This window comes from Podarcis tiliguerta (genome assembly GCF_965153285.1).
Source record: "Podarcis tiliguerta genome assembly, chromosome: 6".
NCBI lineage: Eukaryota > Metazoa > Chordata > Lepidosauria > Squamata > Lacertidae > Podarcis > Podarcis tiliguerta.
In genome coordinates, this window is record NC_139539.1 from 55,828,560 (window position 1) to 55,854,269 (window position 25,710).

The 25,710-nt window shown below is 43.3% G+C and overlaps 1 protein-coding gene across 1 annotated transcript; it reads right to left on the reverse strand.

Moving 5' to 3' along the window:
- Positions 1-1,269: 1,269 nt before the first annotated feature.
- Positions 1,270-23,457, reverse strand: CDCP2 (CUB domain containing protein 2). Its single transcript, XM_083448142.1, has 6 exons — positions 22,645-23,457; positions 20,276-20,623; positions 16,226-16,564; positions 13,862-14,215; positions 10,974-11,152; positions 1,270-5,191 (listed from the first exon to the last, which is right to left on the reverse strand). Exons 1-6 carry the CDS (start codon positions 22,718-22,720, stop codon positions 4,874-4,876), a joined length of 1,614 nt encoding a protein of 537 aa, XP_083304268.1. The 5' UTR covers positions 22,721-23,457; the 3' UTR covers positions 1,270-4,873.
- Positions 23,458-25,710: the final 2,253 nt, after the last annotated feature.

Genomic DNA, 25,710 nt, shown 5'->3' on the forward strand with positions numbered 1-25,710 from the left:
GATATCAATATATCAACCTGCACAAAGTCCGTGCTACACAGGTTTTGCGAGGGCCAACTGGCTTGTTTAAATTAGTTTGCATTGTGAATCTGGATCTTTTTTCTGGTTAGGGATGGGGAAGAAGTTTGATGCAGTTTACATTTAAGGGTGAGCCCACCTGATTTGCACTTTCTGAAACCATCCATGAACTGAAACACAGCCGTCATTTGAAATTTGCACTTCTCTGAATTTTGCCAGGCAGTTCTCTGGCTAGGTAATATGTACAAAAAATGCTACCTTCTCACAGGAGCAGTCCTTTGGTATTCCACTAGTTTTCAGGCTTTCTGTATTCAGGAAGCCATTTCCATGTTAACTGCTCTGCCATGGCAGTCCTGCAAAACCTCAGTCCATTATAGCCAATTCTGGGTCACCTTCTGGACCCCAGTCAGTTGATATAGCTAGGCATATTGGACATTATTGTTGTATTGTGATAACTAAAAGTATAGCCTGGAACACTCTGTTACATTTTCAGAGAAAATTGGAAGTGGTGTACAAAGTGTTTTTCAGGGAAACTTGTCCATCATTACTGCTCTCATGGAGAAACTCCTGACATTATTCCAAGGAAATCAAAGGTTCCATTGAATACAATTGGAAGGTGCCTATCTGCAGACCAGAAAAGAGTGTATGTAGATGGACACTTCTGCACTAAAAAAAGAGGAAACATGTTTACATAAAATGTGAATATGCTAAATTATATGTACAATTGCAAAATTAAAAATAATTACAATTCCAGTGAAAATGCAATACATTTCATTATAGTGACAAAGACTGTGACCAGGTGACACACACCTGCTGCCCATGTATAGATAACTTCAAGACTTCTGCTTTCGCTTCTTGTTGTTCTTTAACTTTAAAATGAATTTGGACTGGACAATGCTTCAGAGGACAATCCTCTGTAAAGTAGGATGCACGGTCATCCCACTTGACTTTGCCTTGTAGAAGAGAAACAATGTTTTGTTGAGCACTTTCTCATATTATTTTGCAGTCCTGCTCAGTAAATTTGCTGTCACAGTTCCGATCTGTGTCCATTAGAAGGTTTGGGAGAAGTGGATAAGAAAACAGAAAAACTGGTGGCTCAACAAACTAATTGGAGGACAAAGCGAAGAACATTCTCAAGGGGTTCCAAGGTGACAGGAAGATGGACCAGGACTTTAGCATGAGCATGATTTGGAAAACACAACAACAGGGCAAATTAGGCAGTGAAACAGTGGATTTAATGCATTTGCCTATCTCCATTCCCATCCCTCCTGTGAAACTCTTTTGATGTTGCCAGTTTTGTTCTCAGCAGTCTACTGGCACTTGCTCCCACTATGAAAACTGTCTTGTGTATTCATGAGTCACATGTACATCAGGAATCCGAAAAGCAGCTTGTCATACCTGTGTCTGTCTAATTCATTGTCTAAGCTCCTGCAAGTCTCGGTTTCTTTTCACTTTTGTTAGGTGGGGGACTTGTGTGTGTGCTCTTGTGTTAGAGGAGGTCTTCAGAATCTGCTAATAATGCTGCCACTGAAAACACAAGGACATTATTCTGAAACTATTGTGGAGAAGGCTCATCCTCTTTAGTGAAAATTCTGCATTCAAGGATAGTTCATTCGGGGGGGGGGGGATATTGCTACCCAAATAAATATCCTCCATCCTGGAGAGTCAGGACCATGTTTGGACACAAGGTTTATTTTGAGATGTTTTTACATCATAGTAGGATCACATATATGTAACTTTTGGAAATAAACTTTTGAGAATTTTGGGAAAGGATCCTGAAGTGGCTTTACAACTAAAAATAGGGAATCAAGAAGTCAGCTACTTTATTCATGAAACCTAATATTCTTCGTGACTTAAAAGGAGTAACGGAAGTTAAGAGTTCTGGTATAGGCAAGTAGAGGAATATTGTTGTGTCTAATGTGGCTTTCTTGGTGCAGCCAGATTAAAGGACAATGAATTATATTGAGGTGTCCCATGCTTTTGACCCAGAAACAACTATTTTTTCTCTACAATTCATGCACTCTCATACAAATTCAGACCACATTCAACTTATTCTGTCCTGTCCCTGAGATTTTCTGTAGTACAGAATTTTCAAGGAGCAGAATGGGGGAACCTTTCACTTGTAATTATGCCATAGCCAGTCCCCCACTGTTAGTACAATGGTTATTGGTTTCCCTTGCTAGGTTTAAGAAGCTATGAGCAGCATCAAGAGACTGAAGGTGGCAAAGCACTGTATGTGCAACATTTCAGAAATAAAGCGCTTGAAGGATTGCCATAGCTGTCTCTCTCGGTCATTTAAAAGTGAAACCGACTTGCTCAAATAGGCACTCTGTGGAAATCATTTAAGTAGAACTTCATGAATTTATCATGAAATATCATGTGCTAAGAAGTGATTATTTAAATATATGAGTATCGCATGTAATCAGAGAATTGTGAACTCATGAACTATCAGACCTTTTGAAGCTTAAAACAAAAAATATGTTTGTTAACATTGCCTATGCAAGGCAAAATCACTACCAGGACAAAAATATTAAGAAGGCTTAACTTCTGTCTACTCCTGTTTTACCTGTACATATGCTAAAATCCCATAAGGGGACCTACACACTTGATCAGCACTTATTTCTTTCAACAGGGTATAGGATTCCAGGGCTGGATCCACACTGACCTTTTAACCGTTATTGGAACGGTATTAGATAGATCGTTCTAAAGCGTCACAGGGCATACTGGTAAATTAAAAATGTTCCTTGCCTTGTTTTTATCCGTCAAAACGCAGTTTCCCTACTGCTGGTTCCTGGTTGCTCTGCAGCGTCCTCTGGTGTCAAATTTTAATAACACATTATGAACATTACAAGCAAAATGTAATGTGTCCATCTCCATTATGAAAATCATTCCTTAACGTTATAAACCACGAGTGTAGTTCTGCCCCAGGTGATTTGTACTCATAAACTTGTTACTTTAAAAACCAGCTTTTGGATTTGTCCCAGGAATATTTAAATTTGCTTTATGGTTTTAAATGGAAGACCAGCTAGATTGTTAGAATTTTTTTTTTCCAAAAAAACTAAGCTAGATTTTTTATTAAGAAAGGGAAGAATTGATGTGCATCTTTTTTCTTTAAGAAGAGAGATGGAATACTGGCTCTGAATTATTTAAAGACTCTAAAAGTTTTTTATCATGTCAGAGGCTGACTTCTTAAGTCTAAAGAGCAATATGTAGTATGAACAAACTGTGGGTTCCTCACCCTACCCTTGGCATATGAGCACACCAACCCTCTGCTCCTAATGGGTACAAAAGCATCTGGCTTATAGGTTATCAAGATGCTAAGGAACTATAATACTTCTGCTGCAATGTCTCTTACAGGCTGCTGTGATTTTTCCACTATTCCATAAGCAGTGTGATATCTTCTCAAAGGAGACAAGAGTACACACTCAAGATCTCTTAATGTGGATTAGTTACTTGTTAATGTTCTTTAATCACTAGTTTCTTCACACAAGCAGGAGGGTTAAAGAGCAGTTCAAGTGTCACACCACTCTTTAAAGCAACATTAAGACTCTCTGTCTTCTTAAGCTTTTCTCCATAAGGGAAGGTACTCCATCTCTCCTAATCATTTTAGTTTCTCCATTTTGTATCTTTTCCACCTCTACCATACCCTTTTAGAGATGGGGTGAGAGAACAGAACATAGAATTTTAAACAGGGACACGCCATAGGGCAGTTTATGTGAAGGCATACACATTACTTGCTGTTTGATTTTCATATCCTATTCCTAATATTGAGATTGCCTTTTTCAGTGTTAAAGTATACCTCTTCACACCCATCTCTTCTGCATACTGCTTCAAAGTTATTGATTTGTATGATGACAGGAGTGCACAGAAGTAATTGTGCATAAGCAGTACTATTTTTTTGAAGTCCCTTGAAACCCACAATTATTATAAGAGAGGTGATCACATATACATACAAAATTTCTCAGCCTCATATAATCAACATGCTTAAGTCTAATTAATGCATGAAGGTGTTAAAACCACAGAGCAACCCGGCATGCCAGGCCTAGCTAGGTCACATCCACTCACCTCGGGAGGAAGGTAATCAAACCTATTGTTCTCTCCCAACCTGCCTGAGAACCTCAACGTGTGAGGTCTGAGCTGGTTGCTCCAAGTGCAGACTGCATGGCTCTAACAAGCCATTATTGTGTTCCTGTACCAATAATTTAGGAACATTCATCACTGTAATTAAGTCAAGTTTTACTGCCTATGTTTTCTGGAAGATGTATGGAAAAGCACATGAACCTGACATGTTTGTAAGTAAACCAATTGAAGTATTTGTAAGTAAACCAATTTTTAATGTACCAAACATTTGATCTTTTTCTATGCTGAGGGAAAAGGGACCATTTTGGAACTCACAAGGGTGTATTTTAAATATTTAACAGCCTTCCCCCCCCACACACACTTTGCTGCATGTTTTGTGATTATAAATCTCTGCTGGGATTCTCTCACCAAAAAATACTTGCCCCAAACTTCGATCTTGGCATCCAGGAATTCTCCTTTTATACCCATAATTTCCCCTTGCCACCAACGAAGATTAGTACTGGGGAAATGAGGGGCAAATTTACATTAAATGAAAACAAGTATTAAGAAGGTGTGCTGGCGCAGATACACTCTAAGCGTGTGATTTTGAGCAAAAGCTCAGGAGTCCTGTTCAGATCTAAACTGGCAGGGGACAAGGCTAGCCTGATGTGGTGAGTTGCCACTATAGGTGAGCATTTTAACCCAACTCCAGAACAAGCTGCCTCTCATGTGAGTCTCGTTGAGTAGCTGACATGGAAGGAGTGCCAAGAGGATAGGGGTCTGAAAGGCCGCATCCCTACAGCAAGACTAACCCGACAATAGCAATGATCATGAGAACCCCAGCAAGAATACAGATGCTGATGAAGACAATGTCACTGGTGTCCTGGCCCTTGCTCTCGTAGACGTCTTCTGCCTCCATATCCTGCTGTTGGGACTCCACCAGGTTCTCTGCATACTGGTTCAGTCTGTAGGGATCAGAGCCAGAGATAAGATTCACAGAGGCCTCTTTCCTTTTGGGTTCGCACTGCACTTCATATTGGTGAATGTCTTCCTGATTTCCATCTGAAAAGTCAATATACAGGATGCTGACAATCACAGACGTGTTGTTTCTTTTCTATAAAAGAAGAAACACAAGCAAAAGAAAAGTGTTTTATTTTAACACCGTGCAGCCAGTGAACACCTTCCTTTTCTACATTAATAATAAATCTTCTAAAGAAGTAAGGCTGTCTAAGGTTTACTTTGTGAGGTACTAATTTATTTTTAATCCGGTAGGGACTTTACCTACCAGAGAAGAAGGGCAGATCAAGTTGATGGATTATGCCAAAATGGCTAAAATGACCGGAAGAATCAGAAATCAGGAAGACCAAAATTTTAATAAGGAATGGGGGGAAATTATAACCTTAAAAACCATTGTAAACAGTTAAAATCGTTAGTAGGTTTGGGATATCACTTGTAGCTTAATGGTGAGTTTTGGACACAGTGGAGATGTAAAAGATTTGGATTATCATAAAAGATGCAGGAGGAAGTGATTAACAATAAGACCCACAAAGGGGAGGAGGGAAGTCCAGGAGATTCCTTGCAATATTGTTTTTATGTTGTATGTTTGATATGTGACAGTAAAAGTTTAATCTGAAAAACCAAATAAATAAATTTTTATATATCTAAATAATTTTATTGTTAATCCTCTTTGCTTTCTAGCTAAAACAAGATGCATAATGCCATGCAAGGCAACAGAATCCAGGTGGGCCTGACCAACTCCACAACAACCAAGCTGAACACAGCTCTCAAGCAACATATTGCGGTTGCCATATGCTCAATATCTTTTTGGGTTTCTGCAGCGCCAGGCAAAATCAGATGCTTATTGAGAGGCCCCTGTTGGGCCACCACCCTTGGACAGTTAACTGTGCTCAGCTTTGTGGATCACAGCATTATGCAGGGCTATACAGAGAAAAGATACCGTATTTTTCGCCCTATAGGACGCACCGTCCCATAAGGCGCACCTAGTTTTTTGGGGGGGAAATAAAGGAAAAAAATTATTTCCCCCCCAGGCGCGGGGTTGGGGAAGCCCGAGCTTCCCCCGACCCCAGCCCCCAAACAGGCAGCTCTCTGCAAGCCGTGGGAGCCCAGTGCTGGCTCCCACTGCTAGCGGAGAGGTCCGCGAAGCCTGGGCGCGCTGAGCTCAGCGCGCGCAGGCTTCGGCATGCAGGCACGTCTCCGCCAGCAGCGGGAGCGCTCCCGCTGCTAGCGGAGAGGTCCGCGAAGCCTGGGCGCGCTGAGCTCAGCGCGCGCAGGCTTCGGCATGCAGGCACCTCTCCGCCAGCAGCGGGAGCGTTCCCGCTGCTAGCGGAGAGGTCCGCGAAGCCTGGGCGCGCTGAGCTCAGCGCGCGCAGGCTTCGGCATGCAGGCACCTCTCCGCCAGCAGCGGGAGCGTTCCCGCTGCTAGCGGAGAGGTCCGCGAAGCCTGGGCGCGCTGAGCTCAGCGCGCGCAGGCTTCGGCATGCAGGCACCTCTCCGCCAGCAGCGGGAGCGTTCCCGCTGCTAGCGGAGAGGTCCGCGAAGCCTGCATTCGCCCCATAGGACGCACCCAGATTTCCCCTTCATTTTTGGAGGGGAAAAAGTGCGTCCTATAGGGCGAAAAATACGGTAGGTGGCAACATAACTTGGTAGGTTTACAGGTCAGGAAGACACAGTATATTTACACAGCGAGATAATTAGGTGGATTACCGTTTGTACTAGTGTCAAACTGGAGCAAGCTTTGAATAGAGCAGAGGGAAGTTGTGTGCATTTTGTCTTTGACATTCAGCACGTGTACTGATTTTTATATTTCCGTGATGGAATCTTTGGTACCACTATCTGACTTGCATATGCTATGTATGCAGAGCAGACGGGAAGAAAATCAATACGATTGGCCTGATTATGAGCTACTCACAGCTGGTGAATAATCCTTTTTTTATTCTACTGGTAGTCCATACCCTTCCTTCCAGCCACAGTACATCAGTCAATCAATGTAGGCCTTTATCAGAAGAACCTGAATTAAAACGCTTGTAGAGCTTCCCCTTTCAAAGAGGGAAGAGTGCACAAAGGAAGCAGACGGATCTGCTGCCAGAAAAAAAGTCCTTCTCAAACTCCATGAAACTAGAGAAAGCAAAATTGGATTACTCATTGGATTATCATCCCATCGTGCCGCTGGACATCTGACCTGCTGTGACATCATTGCCGAAAATAAAGCAACAAATGCACATGGTTATTAGACCCTTGTTCTGGACGTATTTTTTAAAAGTGGTTTATTTCATACTGTGGCCTCATTTAGCCCCATAAAGCCTCATTTATGGTGACTTGTCATAGGCAGATGCCTTGTTTGGACTCAGACCAATAGTCCACCAGGTTCAGTATTGTCTATGCTGACTGCCAGTAATTCACCAGGGTCTGAGGCAGGGCATCTTTCCCAGACCTACTTAGAGATGCTGAGGATGGAACTTGAGAACTGTTGTATGTATAGCAGATATGCTCTGCCACTGAGCTACGGCTCCTTCCCATCACCTTAAGATTGCCTCGTATCGCTTGTTCTCTGTCACAGCAGAGAAGTCATGCCCACAGTCCAGGAAAGGCACCTTAACAGCCCCCACCTCCAACTTATTGCCACCTTGACTGTTTTAGCCCCTGGGTGTTTTCTGCCTATGTGAGTGACTGTCTTGTGATTGGCGGGACATAGCCACCTGTCAATCAAGACCCACCTGGGCCAGAAACTCTTTAAAAGATGACTGTTGCCAAATAGGTCCCTCAGCCGACCATCTATCTGAGGAGGCCAGGAGCATGTTTATAAGTAGCTGCAATAAGAGAAATAGACTTGAAATGTTTTCTTTTTGATGTACCATTCTGCTTTTACCTTGTCTTTTTATTCTAAATAAACTTAATAAAATTGGCTGTTGGGGACTTGGGTGCATTTCTGCTGGACTCAAAGGGGTATTTCCCACCCTCACAGGGCTGTACACGTTGGATCTGACAGAGAAAAGTAAAGTCTCTGGGGTTCAGGGAAGAGCTGGGAAGGCTTGATGATCTCTCATTTCCCCTCATAAATATGGATCCACAGAAATCACTCTCATCTGGAGGCAGAGGGACCAGAGAACCTCAGGCCTGGTATGACTGACCTACCTAGACTGGCAGGTGAGGAATGAATGAAGCAAAAGGCCTCTCCTCTCTTCTTTTACACACACCTCATGGAATCACAAAATGGTACAATAAAGGGAAACAAGTTGAACTTATGACTACCAGTTCTTTGATCATGACAAGTCAAAACTATGTCATGAGGAAGCTTGGCTTAGCTCCCACGGTTGTGAAAATATGTTGAAAATAAATACATGAAAATATTATGAATAATTTACAAGTTATCTAGTATTCCCCAGCAGCGCATAGCCTCATTTCAATGTCGTTTGGATGCTCAGCACCTTTGATTGCCAAGCCATTGACCGAGGAATGAGCACCCCTCGTTTCCTCTTTCTTTCTCTGCTCACTGGGTGGCCATAGACAAGTTATTTAATCTAGGGTCTTTAACGTGAGCCTTGCCACCTGCACATCAACAGCTTCACAGATGACAGGGACCTAAAATGAAATTTCCCAGGACTCAGACAATAACTGCACCCCAAAGCAATGGTTACTTTCAAAAATGTATCACCTATAACTTATAAAAATATAGTCCTGGTGCTACTATCAGTAGCCAGATAGCCCTATACTGGAAATCATCCAATATTCCTATGAGAGAGGTATGTTTTCCTAATGTATGGAACACAGCTTTATCTGAATATCTGGTCAGACTTAGACATGTAGTTTGGGGTGAAGCCAAATCAGACAGTTCTGAAGTGGATCCGTCTCCATTTTTTAAATTATATAAATATGGAGAGTCATATAAGTACTCCTCCCATGACTCCTCGTTGTGGTTGGACTATATAAGGTGAAGGGTAAAGGGACCCCTGAGTGTTAGGTCCAGTTGCGGACGACTCTGGGGTTGCGGTGCTCATCTCGCTCTATAGGCCGAGGGAGCCGGTGTTTGTCCGCAGACAGCTTCTGGGTCATGTGGCCAGCATGACTAAGCCACCTCTGGTGAAACCAGAGCAGCACATGGAAACGCCGTTCACCTTCCCACCGGAGCGGTACTTATTTATCTATTTGCACTTTGACGTGCTTTCAAACTGCTAGGTTGGCAGGAACTGGGACAGAGTAACGGGAGCTCACCCCATTGCGGGGATTCAAACCGCTGACCTTCTGATCGGCAAGCCCTAGGCTCTGTGGTTTAGACCACAGTGCCACTACATAAACTCATCTTAAAATCTTGGCTATATGGAACTGCACCTCTGTAAATTTTTTATATATACAAAATATACTCAGCGTATGGTTCTGTTATGGTTTGTATGATTATGTGTCAGTTTGTACGTACGTTTATGATAAATCAATAAAAATTATACTAAATTATATTAAAACAAAATGTGGGACTTAGGAGCAGTTTTTCGGTGGTTTTAAAAACAACAACCCCAAAGCAGCACAGTGGTAATTGAAGGTGTTATTGGTGCTGTGGTGTTTTAACCTTTTCCTTGCATGCCACAATCCTATTTGAAGTACACTCACTCTTGTTAGCTGCTGAGAGGAAATTTCCCCCCAATGCTTAAAATGAGATCTTTTTCTAAGGTCTGCAGAAGGGTGGAAGGAGTTAAATTCTCCCTGCTTTGATCCTGATATTTAACACCCCCTAGCAGAGGCTGCTATTTGCATTTTTAAAAGAAAAGTGCCCAACAAATGTGTGAAACTCCACCTTAAATGTTACTCTGGTTTAGCTCTTAGTTTTTCTTTGTGCAACCTGAGGATAATTTAACACATGCTGAACATCTGGAAGGATTTTGCTTAGTAAAAAAAACCCCCAGATCTGAGTTCCCCATTCACAGTGGTCGGTATGCTTTCTGATTATCATGAAACCTTCTTCCAGAAAAATCATTAGACCAGGCTAATCAGCCAGAGTGTTGGAAAACCTTCTTAGAACAAAAACTGAGTCATGATGAGCTTTCTGCCTATGCTTGGATGCCACATGAGGTACAGTTCAAACAAAACATCACATTTACACCACAAACTTTTATCCAGGTATCACTTCACAGGCCGCTTACTTCAGAGTATAATGGAGGATACTTTTATCTTACAGATGCTTCTCAGCCTGACCTACCTCATAGGGTTGTGGTGAGGATAAAAAAGGGGGAAAGGGGAGAACCAACAATAAACGTTAGAATGTGCTTTACCCCAAATAGTTCTTTCCATTTCTTCAAATACACACCCATAGATGTAACATTTCCCCTGTGTGTTTGTGTGTAACATCTCAGAGGTGGTGTGGAGAAATGCCAGAGTATGTGTGTGCGAGAGAGACAGAAACAGAGAGAAGGTGGGGTGAGAGACCCAGGAGGGGAGACTCCCATGGGATCCCCCATGTACACTTCCTTGAGTTCCATGGTGGAAGAAAGGTGGCATATCAAATGTACAAGATAAATAATAACTGCATCTGCATTGCCTCATCTTCACTCCTCCAATAGTAATTCTTCTTCTTCTCCTCTTATCCACTCAATGACACAACTGTGTGTTGGCCTTGTAGTTCCCTGTTATTTTATGTTGAACAAGCAAAGGAAGCAGCCAGCAGTAAGGGACAGCAAGTAATCCACACAGGAGAACTTCACTAATTCGGCTACGGAAACAAATCCAGGAGCAGATGCTCTGAGGATTGGTCCAGAGGCAACAAATGATAATAATTGTGCCTTCTGCTGATGCAGAATACAAAGCCCAGGCAGCCAACATATTTTACTTGGACATGGCCTTAATTTATACAGGTCTAACTTTTTTTAAAAAAAACCACACCGATCGCTTACCTGCGGTTCTGTACCACAGGTTTCAAACCTTGCCTGTATCCTAAAATTCAAGCCGACCACTTGTGCAGGGCAGGACGGGATTCCTAAATATATCTTATTCCTCTCCAGCTGAGCCAGTGACTGTGTGGGAATCTGGATCTGAAACTCTGTCCGTGTGCAGCTGACATTCATGAGAACAACTGTGAGAGGGGAAACAAAAGGAAGAACCTTCCCTGAAATCACCGGAGGTTAATAACAAATAGCTGGCAGCATTCCCACAGATGAATCACACTGTCTTAGCCAGATATGTCAGTGGACCTGATACAGCGCTGTCTAAAGGGAAGTCTATGTCCTGTGTTCTAAAGTCCTATATGGGCATATATGCATTGCCTGACCAGATATTTGGCTGCAGGCTTCCAGCGCAGCCAAACCACCTCATGGAGGGTAGGTCAGTAATTGATAATTTTGTCCGTGATAGCACCAGGGATGCCCCCCCCTTCGTTTGCCCCTGCCAGGGCTTAACAGAAAGCAGAGCCTCAAAGAGCTACCCAGCTAATGTTTGTTAGTGATCCAACCTGAGTGTGAAGTTGCACTTTACCAAGTGAATCAGGGAATAAGACATAACCAGTGGTAAAGGCCACAGACTCAAAATTTTAAGTGAACTGAAACATTTGCTTTAGTGGTACACAGTATTTCACACAGAAAATAATATTATCTTCGTGCAGAAAATAATAGTATGAGCTAAAGCACAGATTTGAAACTAGATAATAATCGACACCACCACAGCGATCATAGATGTGACTCTGGGCAGCATAGAGTTTAGTGTTTGGGAAGGTTCATCACGCCTTTTCACTCCTGAGTTCATTTTTTCAAAGCTCACTGAGAAATCCTCAAATACATTCGGTTGGTAATTTAAAACCCTACTTCCAGCTTAACAACAGCAATGTGAAATAGAAGGCGCATCTCTTAACTGCTGCTCATTTCCTAATATCCACCACAGGAGATTGACACCACTGGCTCTGACCTGGGACAAAGAAACCAGTTCCTGCTGTGCAGTTCAGCAAACACATACAAGGCTGGTCATTGGTACTATGCAGGAAGGAATGTCCCATGCAGAAATAAGATAGAAATCATCCCTCACACATCCCTGAGACACTATTAGTCAATAGCAAGACTGCTGTTTGCTGCCCAGCTTTAGGTGTGTGTGTGTGTGGAGTGAAAGTGTGAGTGATGCTTATTATGTATGATTAGGCGTCATAGATCTTATCCTGCCAGATTTCAGGAAGAGTTAGGCTCCAGGCAATAAGATTCTGGGACCCAATGGAGCTTGTTGTCAGCCCATGTGAGCCAGAAGCAGGTGTCCTGTCCAAAACAAGCAGAAGTCAAGGTCCAAAGCAGAAGCATACATTTAGTCAAACCCAAGATCCAAGAGAAAAATCAGAGAAAGGGAGCAGGGGCTTAGGCTCACTTCTGAGCGAAGCCATTCAGACTGCCAAAGACAAGCAAGCTCTGAGGCAAAACCTTTATAGGACATGGCATCCTGGGATTGGTCGTTGGGGGGTCAGCTGACTGGGTGCTGAACAGGCTGGTATTACTGTCTAGATGGCACATCAGAACCCAGTGTGGTGGGCTTATGCTACTGGTGACACAGGATATGAAGCCCCTGATCATGACAGTTGGGAGTTCTTGTCCGAGATCCTGTGCCCTCCCTTTCAGCACCATACACATCCATTTAAGATCTATGCATCCCCAATTATTTTTGCAGCTTGTACTGCACTGTTGTGTTGTGGCAGCCGCATGGGTGTAGTCGCAGGTGAGGGTACAGTTGCAAGGACAGGGCTGGCGGCAGCACAGGCATGACATCCAGAGCAGCGAGAGGGCAGGATCGGGACCCGGATTTACAGAGGGATGTGTCATGGGGCAGAGGCATTGTCAGCCATTTTGCTTACAGCGGCAAAATGTATCGGGTTGGCCCTTACTACATTGTCCATGTCTGGAAGCACCCAAAGTCATTTGAGAAGGTGAAGTTTTGGTCTAATAAACATACATACATACATACATACAGGTGTTTATCTTTGTCCTTGCAGCTGACCTCTTTATTCTGTATATCTTAGCTGGTACCAAGAGTCAAGGGAGCTCTGGTCTGATCTAGTACCTCGGTTCTTCTAAAGCTTCTTTCATTTTGTTTATTATGACTGTATGAACCCACAGTGAAGAAGTGTGCACTTTGCAGCACTAAAATGAACAGAACCAAAGAACTGAAAATATTCAAAATAAAATGTCCAACCCATTCTGCCAAGGACTGGACTAGGTGTTGACCAATACCAGCCCACCAGATTTCAGCCTACACAATATAAACCAATATGACACAAGACAGAGCAAGTATACTGCAGAAAATCTGTCTTGGATGACTTCACTCCAGATGACTTAAACAAGACTTCCATTTTTAGCTGTTATACAGCTGGCCTCTTGCAAAGCTCATCACAGAAATACAATATGTGATAAGTAAATATTAGAGTAAAGAAATAGCAAAGCAAAGGTTGAAAAATTGCCCATATTTCTCCTGAAACGATGTACGAACTACCAAATACTTTCTGACCATGTGTATTTAATAATGAGACAGTTTGGGAAACTGCGTGCAAAACAGAAAACCACTGATTGCATAGCTTTCCTGCAAAAATTTATATAATTTGTATGCCACTGCATTAATGATTTTGGTATTTTCTCCCAACACACAAAAGCCAGTACTTTCTGACAACTTATCATTTGTGTGTCATGCTCATTTTCAACAATGATTATTATCTTCAGGCTTGTTCTGGATTCTCTTGTTCATAAACATCCCCCCCCCCCCCGCAAATATTCCACACAACAGAAAAGCTGGCTGAAAGAGATCAGATGGTGGGCCATACCTCCGATGTATGCAACAGAGAAACCTCGGTTGGCTGTGTTCCTGTCTGTGTGAAGGACCAATAGCAGCTTGTTTCTACTGGATATAATAGGAGACAGCATTTCTCTCCCACACCACTTCCCCAACAGAGACGCCTTCTCGGTGCCTCCATCAAACGCAGCCAGATGGTCATAATCACAGCCATCTGTCAAGCTGTTCCGCCCCTCCAGATCCAAGTCCAGGAAGAAGACTTTGATTCGATATCCTGGGGGCAGCTGGATGGCCCAGTGACACTTGATATTATTGGGGTAATAGTTGGGATACTGAGGACTGGAGAAATTTCCTTTGACGGCTGTGTATACCTCCTGACATGCACCTGGTTACAGAACAAAGAGAGTGTGATACAATTCAGACAGCCCAAAGAATGAACTTTCATTTCTTGTAGTGCTGTGTAAGACATTCCTAAACACTTCTCTCTCTCCCACATCCTTCTCCCCAACCCAATGGGAAATGCAATTTCAACTTCTTAACACCCCCCCCCCCCTGCTTGGCTGTAGGGTAGCCACTTGCTCATCACCCAAAAGAGGAAATGCATCATCAAAAGAAGAGGTTTGCATAAAATCTGCATATGTATGTCTAGATTAGGGATGAGGAGATTCAGTTCACATTTAAACAATACAAGAACCGAACTGTAGCCATCCTTCAAAATTCACACTTCTCCAAGTTTTGCAATGCAGTCCTACAAACAAGTAACGAACATAGAAATGCATACGACCACCAGGATAAGGTGTGCATATAAATGTATGCATTAGTGAGTTTGATATATACCTCCTGACATAGAATAACCTAACACCATATTCCCTAGCCCATGTGTCCAATGGGAGACCTTTGTCCAAGCCCTGTAGCAAAATCCCCATCTAGTCTGACATAGAGCTGGCAAGCTCTTCTGGGAAAATGCACATTGTAAAGCTGTCCTAGGGCTAAAAAACTTCATAATACAGATAAGGATGGGGAAACCCCTGTACATAGAAAGGTAGAGCATCTGGGAGAACACCAAGGCACACCTTTTCGCCCTGACAGGCTAGCTTTCCTTAGGAATAAAGTTTTGTATGTTTGTGTTTAACGTGAGGCAGAAAACATGCAACCCTCTCCTGTACATTTTATAGCTCCTGAAGGTTGTGCCCTTTTTTAAATGTGTAGATTAGTTCTGTGCCTTAATTCTCACACTCCTTTTGAATGTGGTGAAGCTGCCACAATGTGATTTTTACTAATCATTTTCTGTGGTTAACATTTCTTCTGAATATGCATCAGTGTGGTGAGATCTCAGATTTGCCACATCCTGGAGGCTGGTCAAACACCAAGGTTCTCCAGGATGCGGTAAATCTCAGATTTCATGATGTGGGATTGCATTCAGAAGAAATACTCAACAAGCAAACATATCTTCAAAATGAACATTAGAAACTGATATAATGTTGCCAAAGCTTAGCATAGGGTGGATCCTATTGATTAGGAACATATCATAAAAGGTTTAAGATTTGCAAAGGCTGAGATACTAACTTCAGTTTTAAGCAATGCTAGTTTGTTAGCTTTACTGAGGTCAGGATCTATCGCTCAATTTATACAAAAGCTAAGGTTTTTTTGAGGAATGAGTAGATATATCCCATTTTTCCCTAGGCTGCTTCCACACCAAGCATTTTCTGAGAAAAGCTGCACTTGTTCATTCTCCTCTTAAGATGCATCTACATAAAAGTCAGGACCAAAGCATACTCTTCCCATATTTTCCCTGTTCAGCTTCCATTTTGCTTCCAGAGCTCAGAAATTGACTATAAAACAAACAAACAGTGGGATAGCTGCAGAATCTCCCATGGTGCAAATGGCCTATCACACAGCTGTTCAGTCGGTTTTGGAGCCAGTTATGGCCTGCTTGCATTTCTCTAGCCATTTCCTTCTCTATGGTCTGTCTTTCCTCTCTAGAAATCAACTCTTCCACTATAACCTTTCCCTTTCTGAAGAGCATTGTCACTATACGGTATCCATGTTTTTTTCTTCCCCTCTTTGCATTGTAGTGGAGCTGGAGTGAGGGAAGAGGAAGCATTTAGCCCTTTTGCCCATACCAGGACCCCAATGATAATCACACCCTGAAACATTTGGGGCTGAATTAAGTGAGGCTTCCCTCTTGGCCATTTGGATTCCAGAAGTTTAGAAGCAGAGTTGGCATTCCACTTCCAGCTTAAAGTAAAACCAGCAATATTTAGGTGCTGCTAAAATTTCCATGTCTGGAAGGACCCCAGGATGACTTCCTGTGCTAACAGAGACTCCACAAAACTTGCCATGCCTCTGCTCACTTGATATTGGCATAAGGTAAAGGTAGAATTGTCTTCCATACCTGAAAAGAAATATGCTTTGAAGCCTCTGCCTGCAATGTTAAAGTCTGATTTGAACACAACCAGCAGTTCCTGTGCAGAAGAGATGTCCGGTGGCTTCACATGCCCACAAAAGTGACCAAGGAGTGTACCCCCCATAGTTGGCCCATCAAAGATGGCCACATAGTCAAAATTGCACTGCTCACTGTTTTCCATCTGGAAGTCCACAAAAATCAGTTTGATGACAGAATTTGAAGTTGCCTGGATGACCCAATGGCATTCGGCATTGTTGGGGTAATTCTCTGGGTAATCAGGGCTTGTTATTGATCCCGAGAGGCCGGTGAGCACCCCCCCACAAACATCTGGAAGCAAGAAAGCATAACATATTAAAATGAAAGAGAGGTTACAATTCAATTGCATTTACATCACACGACTTTCCTCAAAGCATCTTAGGAAGTGTAGCTTACCTCTCACAGAGGTAAAATTCCCAGCACTCTTAACAGATGAAACCAGGATTCCTTGGGGAAAGTCATGTGCTTTAAGTGTGTTTTAAATACAGTACATGGTGTGTATGTAGACCCAGAAACAGGGGCTGTTTCAGGCAGTGCGGGGCCTGAGCCACCATGCCACTCCCAGGAGGGACAAGCGGTTCGAGCGCGCTGTAGGCCAGGCCCTGTGGTAAGTGCCACCTCCGCAGTGTGCCATTTTGTCACCCCCTCAGGGATGACACATGGGGCAGAGGGCCCCCCCGCCCCCTATCCTACACCCCTCCCAGAAAAGGGGCATACAGTGGTGCCTCGCAAGACGAAATTAATTCGTTCTGCGAGTTTTTTTGTTCTACGAGTTTTTTCGTCTTGCGAAGCACCACTGTGTATTGACGGTTTCCCGTAGGAATGCATTAGCGGTTTTAAAAAAAAGGCGCAAGATGTTTCGTCTTGTGAAGCAAGCCCATAGGGAAATCTGTCTTGCGAAGCAACTCAGAAAACGAAAAACCCTTTCGTCTTGCGAGTTTTTCGTCTTCTGAGGCATTCGTCTTGCGAGGTACCACTGTAAATTATTTCATACAGATCTCCATCTCCCCAAGCAATAAAAAGAACCAAAACAAGGCTTGTGAAAACTAGAAAAGTATAGCAAATGAGGACAGATAGTGGTTCCAAAGAGAGAAGTAAGGTTATAGGCCCTGCCATTTCAAATGAGAAAGTGATGAGGTGAGAGGAGACACAGTGAGTGCTCCCAGACTACCTTCATTGTATCATCACTGTTGATTTGTTTGCAGGGAGATTAGACAAGTTTATTTAATGAGCATTCGTTCTGGTTTCATTGCAGAAGGGTTAGATGACATTGTATCAAAGCAAGTGTCAACCTACACTTTCCAGTGCGTTTCCCCTCACTTTCCTTACAGAAAAAATTCTGATCTTTAGGGGAAGCGGGTTTGTTGTGCATGACCCCCCCCCAGTCAATTGTCCAACCTGAATCTGCCCTTTTGCCTCCAAAAGTGACAGTCTGGGAGCCCCCATTGGAGCTAGTAGAGAAGACTAGATCCAATGCATATATGTGTATGTAGGAATTGAAAAATGAAATGAAATGAATGAGAAGAATGAGATGAAAAAGAATCAGCATGCACGGGGTGTATGGGCTTCCTTTTCCACCATGTTTCTAGGCACAGGTCTCAAACTGCTGCTTCTTCTGACTTGGCCTTAAAGAGCAGGATTTCGTGGGGAAAGCACTGGGGCAAAAGAACAAGCGCTTGGTCACAGCACTTTGAAGTGCAGACTTGTACCTAAAATGCATGGGACAAGATGTAAGTGTGGGTGGTCCCTTGGTTTTCGCAGTTCAAATAAGTTTCCAGGTTATGGGAGGCCTAGAAGATCTCACACATATAAAGGAGGAGACCTCAAGACTTCATGACGTTTGAGAAACATTGCTTTGAATGGTGGTCATTCGCCATCATTTTACAAAACAAAACACTATTAACAAAAGCCACAGGCACTTTGTGCTTGCTGACATAGGTTGCTGTTTTGAAACTGCTTACTCTGGGGTAGTCTTACTGAAACCAACAGGGTTTTCTAAGTTGGAACTGGCTTGCAAATCACAGCCTAAGTTCCCATTGTGAGGTCAATTTCTGCTTCCAATTACGCCAAGAAGCAATAAAACTGTAAAGAGAGAGCAGAATTAAGTTTGCAAACCCTTTCCTGCCAGTGCTGGCCCCTGAGACGGAAAGAATCCAATGTTACTACTCCTGAATCCTTCCGTGACTGTTCAGGAAAAGCCCTTGAGAAGAAAATACATTTCTACTTGCAATCTCTGCACATTATTTTCTTGAAATCACCAGGAGTAAGCATAATAAATCTCAGTTGCTCCATGATGCCATTTTTATGGACCCATCCTGTAGCTTGATTACAGTTTAATATGAAAAGGGAAATGTAAGAGCTTTTAAAGGAAGCCTAAGCAAGGACGCGGCTGGCGCTGTGGGTTAAAGCCTCAGTGCCTAGGGCTTGCCGATCGAAAGGTCGGCGGTTCGAATCCCCGCGGCGGGGTGCGCTCCCGCTGTTCGGTCCCAGCGCCTGCCAACCTAGCAGTTCGAAAGCACCCCTGGGTGCAAGTAGATAAATAGGGACCGCTTACTAGCGGGAAGGTAAACAGTGTTTCCGTGTGCGGCTCTGGCTCGCCAGAGCAGCGATGTCACACTGGCCACGTGACCCGGAAGTGTCTTCGGACAGCGCTGGCCCTTGGCCTCTTTGAGTGAGATGGGCACACAACCCTAGAGTCTGTCAAGACTGGCCCGTACGGGCAGGGGTACCTTTAAGCAAGGATTTCTAAATGTTCTGGAAATCTGTATCTAAAGATAATTGATAAGCAAAATTTAAACTAAATTTTAAACTGCCCTTCTTCAGTTAGCCTCACCTACAGCTGGTAGTAACTGATTAGGGAAGTGTGGTATGCCACTGCAGTGTAATATATTGGATTCTGTCTGCGGAGAACCACACTAAATTCCCCACTCAGCCATGAAGCTGAATGACCCTGGTCTAGTCACTCACTCTCATATAGACCAACTCAGTCACACCAAGTTCTGATGTGCAAGGTTCACTTTCAAGGTCTGCAAGGACAGTAGCCTGAGCTGGAGAACCTGGAGATACAGCCAGGTCGATGCACTGCTCCATTGACTACACCAAGGTAGAAATCTAGGCTCCTAAATATGTATACCAAGGCAGGCCAAGTCAACACAGAGACTTTATAATGCCTGCCAGTCACAGGAACTGATGCTGCACACCTCTTTTCTTCTGCACCGGAATGAAACTTTGAGACCTGAGCATCTACAGATCTCAGAAGTTCTCTGGGATAGGTCCCAGAAAAGAACTTGTGTCCCTGACAGCCACCACCTTCCCCCTGCAGCCTGTGCACTTTTATTTTTGCTCTCTGAGCTCAAGTACCCTCTCAGTATATTAGCCAGTTTCTTGCCTTGCTTCACTCTACACGACGAGGCATGTTTTCTCCTCTATATCTGGCTCTTCATGCTTGCTGACTCTGTTTGTACAGTAAGGCACACTGTGTTTGTTCTTTATAGGCCTATTACACTTCCCAATCGTTGTTTGCTTGCTACTTCACTTTTGACTCCTCTTTTCTCCTCTGTTTTACCTGTTCTTTTCCTTCACTAGCTCTCGCGTTGTTTGTTTTGATTGCCTAAAGTGGTATTGACCCCCGCCTGTCTTTATAATCACAGATTTGCCTTGTGCCTTAATGAGTAGATTCAGTTCTATTGGCCGGCTTAGACATTGTACTTGCTGCTGAGTTTTCCCTAGAGCTCCACTCTCGTAAAGGCTTATTCCTCCTAAGAGGCTCTGAATCTGTAAGGTGGTGCTGTGTCCCCTGATGTACAACACAGCATGACATATACATGGTCTGTTTGTAATGTTGACTGACATTTCTTTTCTGTAAATACGTTTTAATGTAATGTTGATGTATTTTTTGTATATCACCTTGTGAAGGTTGCAAGAAAGACGTCATAGAAATAGTTCAAATAAATAAACAATTCTCTCTTTCGTAGAGAAGCTGCAATTGAATCCCATTCTAACCTTTTTGGTAAACTGCAGAGAATCCCTGGCTGGCCACATGGTTATCCGAGTGGAATATTACAGTCATGATGTTCCAAGATGAGGTAAATGGTGGAGGAAAACTTGTGCCACAGAATTTTCCTAGGAGATTGCCTTGGTCTTCCGAGATCCCATTGTAAATCATGAGGTAGTCAAATTCACAGTTGTCATGGTATTCCAGGTCAAAGTGATGAAAGGTGAGCAGAACAGAGGACCCTTCTGGTACCACTATGAGCCACATGCAATCTGTATCGTATGGGTAGAGTCCAGGGAAATTTGGGCTTGAGACGTTGCCATGTGGCGCTGAGAGGACACCACCACATTTGATGCCTACAGAAAACATAAACATTTGAAGAGCAACTTTGACTAAGCAGCCACTGTAGCTTACTGTATCTATAAGCAACAACTTCAAGAAATATATAGCGGTGTAAGTCCCCACCCCAAAACTCCAAAATTTATTTCTGAGTGTGGCTTTGCCTTTCCTTCTTCTGCATAATGCTATTCTCCCTAATGCCTTTCTCCTGCTTACCCAAGGACATTCATTTGACCATCTTTGCTTGTTGAAGTCAATTAAGACATATTGAACCAATCTTGTGAACAGTTTGATGTGTGTCCAGATAGTGACTCAACACACTACAATGTAGTATTATTGCCCATTTTGCTAATATTAGTTGGTTATTTTACATGCTTTACATGAACTGTAATCCACTCAAGAATTTCTGGGACTAGGCAGACTCAAAATAAAATCTAAATAACTGCCACAGGCAAAGAAGAAATCCTCTGTCCTTCCTACCTTTTACAATCAGTGTGTAATGCATTGTTATCAGACACTATAATGGACCACAGGGCAAGATCTACAGCTAGTAGATAGATAACATAAGCCAGCATCATATACATTCCTTTACTAATAAAGTTTAAAGGTAAAGGTACCCCTGACCATTAGGTCCAGTCATGGAGAACTCTGGGGTTGTGGCGCTCATCTCGCTCTATAGGCCAAGGGAGCTGGCATTTGTCCGCAGACAGCTTCCAGGTCACGTGGCCAGCATGACTAAGGAGTTTCTGGCGCACAGCGCACAGAAAGTCTGTTTACCTTCCTGCCGGAGCGGTACCTGTTTGTCTACTTGCACTTTGATGTGCTTTCGAACTGTGAGGTGGGCAGGAGCTGGGACCGAACAAGGGGAGCTCACCCCGTTGTGGGGATTTGAACCGCCAACCTTCTGATTGGCAAGCCCAAGAGGCTCTGTGGTTTAGACCACAGTTATACAAAGTGGAAAGCATCTCATTCCTGCATAAATCTAAGAGAATGAATAATTGCATATTATCTTTCACTGGAATATCCAGCATATCGAGCAAGGTTCTGTTGCCCAGCTCATTTTGGAGGGAATCTGGGCGTGTGGTGAAGATCATAGGTGCAGAGAGCTATGGAGTTGAATGGAATAAAACAAAAACTTTGGTTAAGATTGGGGGAAGCATACCTAAACTGGCAATAGCATTGTTTTAAAATCTGAAATTAAGTGGTAAGGAGGAGGAAGGCCTACTTCAAAACTGAGTATCTTCTTCTCAAATGCAGCTGCAGGTCCATAGAATTTAGAAATAGAATCCATTGGAAAGCATTAGTCACTCTGTCTTTCTTCACACAATTTCAGCTTCTCACTAAAAACTTTAACTCTGCTCAACTGGGCCTGCTAGTTGCCCTAAACCTGTTTATATGCCTACAGTGATAATTGAAAAGGAAGAATGAAAAATACTGTTCTAGCACACCGCTGTAAACATGGTTCTAAGCACACAAAAACATCTCCATATCTACAGCTCTATTGAAATCAACAAATCTTTGCCCTCTGTTGTTCTTCTCAAAGCACATACACTGCTGCAGCGGACCCATTCTTCTCAGCAGGGGTATTGGGTGACTGAAGCTTCCACCCTGTCAACCTGATCCAGAAAATACTTGTGGATGCAAGAGTTCAGAGATGTATACAGTTCTATGTTAATTCCAGTGGAGGAAGCTTGACCCCACACTTCCTTTGCCCACTTGGACCCGCTCCCTCCATTACATGAGTTATGGGCATCCTACGTACAAGAGATCCATGTATGCATCTGATTGAGGCATGGATACAAGGACAAATTTGGAAGCCCTAGCTTAAAAAAAATATGCAGTGTATACAGGGAGCAGATTACTGAAAGATTTGTAAAAGAAGCACCATCAGTACATAGCACATTGCAAGTGCACCATGACAACTAGTGTTCTAGAGTAAGTACTCTACATGATCATGGGAAGCAAAGCAAAGGCAGTCCATTTAAAAACGAAGCACGATTTTGCAAATGGGCCCAGAACACAGCCCCCAACACCTTACCTTTCTTGGCGTTTATCTCATTCGCTGCACACAAGAAAGTTATTGTCACAAGGTGTTGGAGAAGCATCTGCTGCATCCTTTGACACAGCTATGAAGAGACAAATGGACCCAGTGCCAGAAAACAGCAGAAGTATACTCAATGCAGCCTATCTGAGAGGGAAAAAATAGCTGGAGGCCTGTCGAATTAATAATGGAATGAATAATTCATTGCTTGTTTGAATTAGTAACCTGATCTGTTCTTTGCTTCCTTCACTCGGTTTTAACGATCTGGATCAAATGTCCCTAGGATTTACACTGTACCAGGTACCTTGTCAATACACTATATTTGGAAGCGATGTTAATGGTTGGGATATGGTGCATAACTGCAGTAAGTCAGTGCTGACAATATGCCCTGAAGGGCTCGTGAAAATAATTTAGTTCACCACGCAAGATAGGGAACCAAATTAGGAATTTCAGATTTTACATGGAAATGTATCTGGGGAATTAGCTTGATTTTAAAATATGGGGCCTGCTGCACAAAGCCAGTAGTTGATAAAAGAAAGAGAAATATGGGACAGATTTTTAGATTTTGATGAGCTGAACCATACTAAAGGATCGAGATGCTTTTTAGTTCCCTAATTACTGTTTGGATGGTGAACTGCATATCACAACCCTTTAAAGGGTCTCTTCAGACTGGTGGGCATGTTTGTTTTCGCAGATATATTCTGCAGCATCTCATTGACACAATAATTGTGCTTTAGTAGTGGGATCATCCACACATCATTCCACTTTGTTCAATGTTCTGTGATGCTTCCGCAGTGTTATTGTGTTATTGTCATGTTCGCAGGGTCAGGGGGAGAAGGATACTCTGGTACTATAGTGCAACAAAAGCTAGTCAGTCTAGCTTCTCTGTAGGGAGGGAGTTTCAGAGTCTGGGAGCAGCCACCGAGAAGGCCCTCTCTGGTGTCCCCACCAAGTGTGCCTGTGAGGATGGGGGGCTGAGAGAAGAGCTTCTCTTGAAGATCTCAAAACCCAAGCAAGTTTGCATTGGAGAATATGGTCTTTCAGATGACTTGGACCTAAGCTGTCTCAGGTGTCAAAGGCCAGGGTAAAGAGGTGTGTCTTCAGCGTTATCCAAAAACTGCATTGTGTAGATGCCAGGTGCACCTCATGAGGAAGAAATTCCACAACTTAGGGATTGCCACAGAGAATGCCCTCTTCCACATTGCCACCACCCCATACATCTAATAAGGCAGAAGGGGCTACCAAGAGGGCCCCCTCTGAGATCTTAACAACCAGGTGGGCCTACAGGAAGTTTGGGGCCAAAGTGGTTTAGGGCTTTAAACACTAAATGTGAGTAATGTCATCAATGTCCTTACCCCATTACTATTGGTTCCCCACTGGCAGTACCTAAAACTCTCAGGAATTTATGCCTATAGTCTGAAAGTTAAGCTTAGAGAGGGGAACATGGCAGTAAGATCACTGGGCACGTTTTATACTGGTGAGAAGGAATGTAACCTTTGACTAGCAGGCTTACATTTTGAACAAAGCAGGTGTAATTAAAACTATTTCCATCCGTCTTTCTCTCTGCCTCCTCTGTTGTGAAAAATTAAATTAAATACAAGTCTTATTTACCTCTGGATTTATGGAGAGCGGGATAAATCAACATTGAAGTCAAAATAAATAGCTGGTAGAGTGACAGCAACCTGTTTGTACATGCTGGAAGGACTCATGTGAAATACATGCAGCACTGATCAATATTTAACATCTACTTTTCCAAAGTGCTCACACCATCTTTAAGAGGCACTACCAAGGAAATGTTTCGGTTTGACAGCCTTCTCTTCTTTAATTAACTGTAAGTTGGGAGCATTTTAAAAGAAACTATCTAGAAGAAGGAGTGTAGACTCACTGTGTAGGCATAAGGATTTTTAGATAATCAGACCCTAATTGAGCTAACTAAATTTAGTTTATGCTTAAGCCTCAATTACATATTAACGGTTAATTTACTGTATTTTTCGCCCTATAGGACGCACCGTTCCATAAGGCGCACCTAGTTTTTTGGGAGGGAAATAAAGGGGGGGGATTTATTCCCCCCCCCCAGGTGCGGGGCTGGGGCAGGGGAAGCCCGAGCTTCCCCCAACCCCAGCCCCTAGAACAGGCAACTCTCCGCTAGCCGTGGGAGCCCAGTGCTGGGCTCCCGCGCCTTGTGGAGAGCCGTGCAAAGTCTGGGCGTGCTGAGCTCAGTGCGCCCAGCCTTCGGGATGCAGGCAACTCTCCGCAAGCCGCAGGAGCCCGGCGCAGGCTCCCACAGCTTGCGGAGATCTGTGTGAAGCCTGGAGAGCGAGATGGGTTGGTGCGCACCGACCCCTCTCGCTCTCCAGGCTTCAGCGAATGCCTGCATTCGCCCCATAGGACACACACACATTTCCCCTTCATTTTTGGAGGGGAAAAAGTGCGTCCTATGGGGCGAAAAATACAGTAAAACCCATTGATTTCAACTGTACTTAAACACAACTAGCTTCAGCTAAGATGGAGACCTCAGCCTTTTGCCGTGAGTGTTAACCTGTAACATTTACTGTTTTCCTCTACCCCAAATGTATTGTTGCATTTACTGTACCATGATTAATACAGTGTTCATTCAAGATTTAGGGTAAGATTCAAGTTGTTCTGCTCAACCGGGAAAAGACTTGCATTTGACTGATTGACGTGATTTAAAATTTACATCTTTGGAATACTCGGGCTCTACAGTGTAGCTTTGGGCTAAATGTTTAGAGGATTTGTGGGACCACCCCTGAAAAACAACAACACAAGAGTAGCAGTGCTTTGATGAATCCCTAACTTATGTTGGATTTAACTTGGTCCAGTCACTACTTATAGAAAAACACTGCGTACAAATGATGGCCTTTGGAGTTCTTGCACAAGGTTTTCTGCATTGATGCAGTAGGAGAGCATATGCTATCCAGGAGGAAACAGGAAGGCAATTTCAAAAAATCATTTGAATCTAAAACAAATATAAAAGTAATCTGCAGTCCTATATATATTTAATCCAAAAGTAAGTACCAGTAAACACAGGGGGACCTATTTCTG

Excerpts from the sequence above, each read along its gene's own strand:
- CDCP2 (XM_083448142.1), bottom strand. The coding sequence starts at position 22,720 with ATGCAGCAGATGCTTCTCCAACACCTTGTGACAATAACTTTCTTGTGT. Across the intron at positions 16,565-20,275 it reads CTCTGCAGTTTACCAAAAAG|ATGTTTGTGGGGGGGTGCTC; the intron begins GTTAGAATGGGA and ends TCTTGCTTCCAG. Across the intron at positions 14,216-16,225 it reads CAAAGCATATTTCTTTTCAG|GTGCATGTCAGGAGGTATAC; the intron begins GTATGGAAGACA and ends TTCTGTAACCAG.